The sequence below is a fragment of the Saccostrea echinata genome, unplaced genomic scaffold (genome assembly GCF_033153115.1).
Source record: "Saccostrea echinata isolate AGI-Se365-2 ecotype Australia unplaced genomic scaffold, CSIRO_AGI_Sech_v1 ptg000016l, whole genome shotgun sequence".
Classification (NCBI taxonomy): Eukaryota; Metazoa; Mollusca; class Bivalvia; order Ostreida; family Ostreidae; genus Saccostrea; species Saccostrea echinata.
The window spans coordinates 28424818-28431385 of record NW_026889765.1 but is presented as its reverse complement, the minus strand read 5'-3'; the positions used below and the strand labels follow the sequence as shown (position 1 = coordinate 28431385).

Below are 6568 nucleotides of genomic sequence, written 5' to 3'. Positions count from 1 at the left end.
GACTGTCATTTGTATTGTTTTTCCCAATCATCTACCTCATGGTACTTCCATTACTACATATCATCAAGGATAACCATAAACAAACACTTGGACTTATTTCACCCATGATTGTAGTATGGTTTTAGAGCCAAAAAAATCCTCTTTGTTTTAATATCTCTCTCAGATAGTGAAGTAATGTAAAATTTACCGTAGATATTGAGAAAATTTTAGAAATAATGCAAAATATGGCTGTGGTAATTGGATTAAAGATTTTATTTTTTTTTTTTTTACAAATGTAAACATGAAAGAAAGCAGTTTTACATAGTTAATTTAGCATATATTACGTACTGGTGTTAATTTTCAATGCACAATACTTAGGATTGGCCTCTACGCACTTTGTAATTAATTTTAATTCGCACCTCGTCCTCCTCTCTCAAGGGTAAATCAGTAGCATAAGGAGTCTTGCTCATTATTTGATTCAAACTGTGATATTTATATTTTTTTATTCTTTATTTAATATTCAAATCTTTGTATCTTTTCCTTTTGCTATTACAATGATGTTTATTATTTTAGGAGATTATTTTTTAATGAAATAATTTTTTTTTACATGTTCTTTTTGAAATAAACCTGTCAGATAATAATTATATGACTAGTGTCTTTTTTATCTCTATTTGTTAAGTTAAACTTTGGTATCCCCAACACCAAAATCATATATGTCAAAAATAGGTGGATATAAGTTTGAATCTCATCTTTATCTTGAAACCTATAAGTACGGTAAATATACCTTCAGAATAACTCTTTTTGATCTCTTGGGAAGCAGAAGGTGAAGAGAATTCACCAACGTCAAATAAACGTTAAAATTTGCTAGTAATTTTTTTATATAGAAAGATTTTGACGTGGCAAATCTAGGGGGATTATTCCCCATTCCAAAGCATGAATCTGTGTCATCCAATTATTAACAGTCTGGTAGAAATTTTTGAGTTTTAACAAATTCTCCATAGCTCTTCAGGCAAAAATATGTTTGGGTGAAAAGTATGTGGTAATTTATAACTAAATATTTTACTTGCACTCAAATTCCAACCGCTTGCTAGTGTTCATTCTCGGGTGATGATTGGTACATTGCTATGAAATCAAGCACTTGTCTGTAATCCCATGGATGTTGGAGGAGACAATGGATTATCACCTTGACTTATCTGGTCGCCATCGAGACACACTCGGTGACGATCACCCTCCTCTATTCTTGTCGACAGTCTTGATCGATCGTGTTCGATTCAGCATCTATGTGACTGCATGTCCAGAACTTTGCAAATCCTTTGTCGAGTAAACACTAAATTATCAGATTCTTTTCTTTTCCAGGTATACCGTCTCTAAGCTATCCTCCTGTTTTCTAGAGGATATCGTCCTTTTTGACATATTTTGTCAAATAAATCTGCAATATAATTATTTTAATGTAGTCATGTTGCAGATTTTATTTGACAATATTTTTTTTTTATTATTTTCTCGAATCAAAATATCATCCGTAGCAATCTCTGTAGAATCTGTTTCCTCGATATGACGTAATATTGGGCGTAGATTCAATCCTCGCAGAAAACGGTTCTTTGGCATTTGCAGGAACTTCTTTCGATTCTGTCTTCTTGACTTTGCTTAAGGACAGATGATACAAACAAAAAAATTGATGCCTAGTTTGGTATAATATATTTGGACCATTTTTATTGTAAATTATAATATCAAATTTCTAGAATACATTGTGTTAAAAACTTGTAAACTTTCCATGATGTTTGAAAGTGTACCTTTTTGTCGTCAACCTTATAAATCTATATGCAAAATATTTATCACTTTACATGTATAGGACATTACTTGTGGAAAATTGAATGAAAAATTAAAATCTATGTGGCTAAACTTATTCATTTTACTAATTTAAACATGGCTTTTTAATTTTCATGATTTTTGAAGAAAGTTCGTTTGCATCATCTGTCCCCAAGACAGCGAAAAGGTCGAGCACAGAGTGGTCGACTGATACATTAGAATCTTGCTTTCGCTCACGATTCCTAAATACGCTTGTGAGACCTTTTTCCTAGATGTCGATAGATAAACAGATAGACAAGAATATGTACGTAGTTATCAAAATTAGCAATTCCACTCCAATCAAAAAGAAAACAAAATTATGTTAGTAAATTTTTCTGTTTTCCTAGTATGCTAATTTTTCTGTGTATGTGTTCCATGTTCAGAGTGAGTACTGCTGTGGTAACTAACACTATAAACCAGCAGGACTGGAAGAAAGAAGAGCAAATATCAAAAAACCCTTTAATAAGGGATATCTTGGTGAAAGAGTTCATAACTTCCAGAGGCCTTTTGTTTGAATTTATAAAATTAAATTCGTTGCATTCCATACTTATCACGTGATCACATACTATATATATCCTCAGTCATTCATGTTCGATTATCGAGTCTCGCTATAACCTACGGGTATACACGTATATGTAAAAATGAGATAAACATTATGTATTTGATATTTTATGTATGTTACGGTTCTGAATGTATTGATTAATGAAAAAATTATTTATAATAGACTGAATCAATATTATAATTATATAAGGCAATGCAAAATAAAAGGTTATAGCGAGTACCATTCAACATATGAGTTCTTTTCATTACTCTCATACTTAGAATATAATTGTTTTATATTCGGACGAACATAGTGAGGGAGAATATAATTTATGTACATTAAATTGTACTAGTATGCCCTCTTTACTATACAATGCAAAATAAGCCATCTTGTAAATTTTGCATTCACCTCCACCTTAGTAATTCAAAAACAACATGATTACTTAAAAATCACTTAAGGTTCTCTGATACTCTGATAAGAGAGATAACTCTTAAAATGATAAACGTCTATTATTCCTTAATGAAATTGCTAAATTAAAATGTTATTTCTGTCATATTTTGCCAAAGAAAGGTATGCTGAAATTGTTTGCATTTTAATGATAAATCAGATTTCTTTTGGAAAAACATAAACTTTTAAGAAAACATTATCTGAGTGACCACAGGGATAATGAACCTTAAACTGACACAGGTTTTGCATTTAATTCTTTGGTTAACGTTTTTTTTTAAGTTCTTTTTTTAGAATTAAGATAAAACAAAGCACATATTTTTTGGTTTTTTAATGATAAACTTTGAAGCAGAAATTCAAAAATCTCATTGTGCCAAATATCACTAGCACTTTCAGGCCGATATTTAAACATATACATGTTTTTTGTTCCTCTATTTTTTTCATGCATGGTTGCAGATTCCAATGGTCGATGGCGCTGAAGCGTTCTTCCTAATACGAGTAGTATTTTTTCATGCATGGTTGCAGATTCAAACGTTCGATGACGTTGAAGCGTTAGTACTACTAGTATGCACTATGCCTCTTGTCCTTTTGTGTGATTTTCTAGAAAACAATTCTTTGATCCCCCTCCTAACCCTGACATTAACAACACTGTATATGATAGGATTTGACGCATGCCCAATGAAAAAGGAGTACTGGAATATTAATCCACTGGTTACTTCAAAAGCGTAGAAAGAATAGGGAATCCAACAAATTACGTACAAAAATGTACAGATGGTTAACATGGTCCACGTTTTCGCTTGCATCGTAGGTCTTTTCTGGGCGGATGCGAGGATTCTAGAATTTGTTGAGTTTTGCCTTTTCTGTGATCCCTTGAGTGGTGAAGATACCGAATTATTACCTTGGCATAACTGGTCACCATTAAGACACGCTGATTCTCGGTGATTTTCACTTTCCTCCGATACTGACGTTCTTTCTAGGTCGATCGTTTTCGATTCTGCACCTTTGTGTCCAAAGCTTTGCAGATCTTTCGGCGAAGAGTTTTCTTGAGCAATGTCATCATTTTCAGAATCTTTCTCCGGGTAGATGGTTTCCAGTTTATTCTCTTGTTTTCCGTTGGATATTTTTGATTTTCTTGAAACTAAATTTTCATCCGTCGCAATCTCTATAGAATCTGAGTCTTCGACTTGACGTAATGGAGTAGATTCAACCCTTGCAAAAGACCGTTCTTTGACGTCTGTGTCAACTTCTTCAGAATCTGTCCTCTCGACTTGACATAATGGGGTTGAGACAATGTTTAATTCACCACGGTCTTCTACTCTGTCATTGTCGATAGGACAAGCACTGCGTGTTTGACTTTCATTTGAATCTTGCTTCTGTACACGATTTTTAATATTTGATCCTACATATGCTCGTGGAGCCCTTTTCCTATGTCGATAGATAAGTACATAGACAAGAATATAAGTTGTTATCAAAATTAAAAATTCCACTCCCATCAAAAAAGAAATCAAATTTCTGTACCATAAAGTTTTCTGTTTTCCTAATATGCTTGTTGTATGAGCACAGTATTTTTGCTGTGTCTGCGTTCCATTTCCAGACTGGGTACTGTTGTGGTAACTTACATTATAAACAAGAGCAGCAGGGCTGGCACAAAGAATGGCAAATAACAGAAACCCTATCATGAAGGAGAGTTTGGTTGTAGATTCCATAGCTTTCAGGGGCCTCCATACCATCATTAAGCGTTCCCAAGCTATCAAAATGAGGATAAGATTAGAAAACCCAATGGCTGCATGACGAAACACTTCGAACGCGTGACAAGCAAAACTGCTTGTCACCAGTCGTAACTGAAACACAATGGTGTAGGGGGCGACAAGCACCATTATTACAAGGTCTGTGATCGCCAGACTCAGGATGTAGGCTCGTCTTGGAAATTGTCTTTTTCTAGATAAGTAAACGGCTATAACAAGTGTGTTGCCAATCGTCCCACAAATAATATATATGGAAGTGGAGATGAGGAACGATATCATATCTAAATCCATAGTAACTGCTTGAAACATTTTCCCCATTATTCCTCTGTTTCTGCACTCTATACTTGGGCCCGGTGTATGTGTGTATGATATTCTTTTTGGTTGCTGCACTGTGAAAAAACAAACAAACAAGAAATGGTTTAATATTGACAATGTTGGTGGGAGATGGTTAATATATATACACGTGGTCAAAACCTTATACAGCTAATAACATATGGTAACATGTCAATAACATATGGTACTTAGGGATATCCGCTCCTCAGCCAGGAATGATAACTCTTAAAATTATTATTTAATTTAAAGTCTTAAAATGAAGCCTAAAATTGAAATCTTTTCGTGCAGAAATGTTCATTTCATGCATCTCAATATGATGCAAGATTCTTTGAAATCTTAAAAAAAAGACTTGTAAAAAGTTGACATTTGTACGCTATATAAAACTACCCAAAAATAAATACATTTTAGAGAAATCGAATTTCCTTTAGAAACCAATGCTTATTAGCAGGATATGATAGGAGTGATCTGTGATGTCTTGGAAGCTTTTGATACTATGTATCATACATGTTAGTCCGAAATATCTGACGTTTTCCTGGGTTTTTTTTTTTAACGATTTGATATTTACGTGCCAGGAAAACGTTGGAACCGGCGCCATTACGAAAACTGGGAATTCGCCGCCTCCAACTGGAGGTGGCGTTCTCGGGTTGATTTTCGATACTTGCTGACCGAATTAAATGTCAAACTCACAACATATCAATAGTACAATACTTTTAGTACTCACCAACATCGTTTTTATGGTTAGTTTATATAACATATAATCCGATGAAAACATTTTATCTGATTGTCGAGATTTGTTTTCATTTCGTGCATTTTAAAATCTTGCAAGTCCTGTATCAAATGTGGAGTGATATTTTCTTTTCATCGATATCAGTGAGTACTAGAAGCATTCATCTATTGATAAATTGTTGGTTTGGCATATAATTCGGTTCGCAAGTATCGAAAATCAACTCTGGTTGGAGACGACAAAATTTCCAGTTTTCGTAATGGCGCCGGTTCTGACGTTTTCCTGGCACGTAAAATATCAAAAATCGTGAAAAAAAAGTACGGAAAACCTCAGATACTTTGGACTACATACATGTAATAACTATTGATGTAAATAGAAGACCTAAAATACTATATACGTAAGTATAAAAAAAACATGCAATTTTCTCCGAATGGCGGGATATATATCTATGGTTTTTATCCCAAAATTATAATATTTGTTGATCAATTTTCAATTAGAAAAAGCATAGCTGGTGGGGTTTTTTTTTTTCGCGTTTCCAGAAAATATGTTTGAATGGATCTGCTCCAAAAACTCTAACCTGGTCACTCTTCCAGGAAATGTAGGTCAGATCCAGCATCTGAAGCAAGTCTGATTAGTGTACATCCCCAGACAGCTGCTAGATGCACTACCCATGCAAGTTTGGTACAGATAGAACTTATAGTTACTTGGGAATGAGACATGTTCAAAAAAACTTTAACTGGTTACTCTTCAAGGAAATGTAGGACTGGTCAGATCCATCATCCGAGGCATTTAGGTAGTGTGCATCTCTTGATGCATTATGCTTCCGAGTTTTGTCACCACAGGGCTTATAGTTACTTGGGAATGGATTTCTTCAAAAACTCTCACCTGGTCACTCAACCAGAAAATTTAGGTCAGATCCAGCATCTGAAGCATGTCTATTAGTGCACATCCCTAGAT

At 34.1% G+C, this 6568-nt stretch overlaps 1 protein-coding gene across 1 annotated transcript; it reads right to left on the bottom strand.

Moving 5' to 3' along the window:
- Positions 1–2175: 2175 nt before the first annotated feature.
- LOC133188292 (uncharacterized) lies at positions 2176–4872 on the bottom strand. Its single transcript, XM_061323662.1, has 2 exons — positions 3708–4872; positions 2176–2249 (listed from the first exon to the last, which is right to left on the bottom strand). The coding sequence occupies exons 1-2, from the start codon at positions 4870–4872 to the stop codon at positions 2176–2178; spliced, it is 1239 nt and encodes a 412-aa protein (XP_061179646.1).
- Between the last annotated feature and the right edge of the window lie 1696 nt (positions 4873–6568).

Excerpts from the sequence above, each read along its gene's own strand:
- LOC133188292 (XM_061323662.1), bottom strand. The coding sequence starts at position 4,872 with ATGGGGAAAATGTTTCAAGCAGTTACTATGGATTTAGATATGATATCG. Across the intron at positions 2,250-3,707 it reads TGGTGACCAGTTATGCCAAG|TCCTGCTGGTTTATAGTGTT; the intron begins GTAATAATTCGG and ends TCTTTCTTCCAG.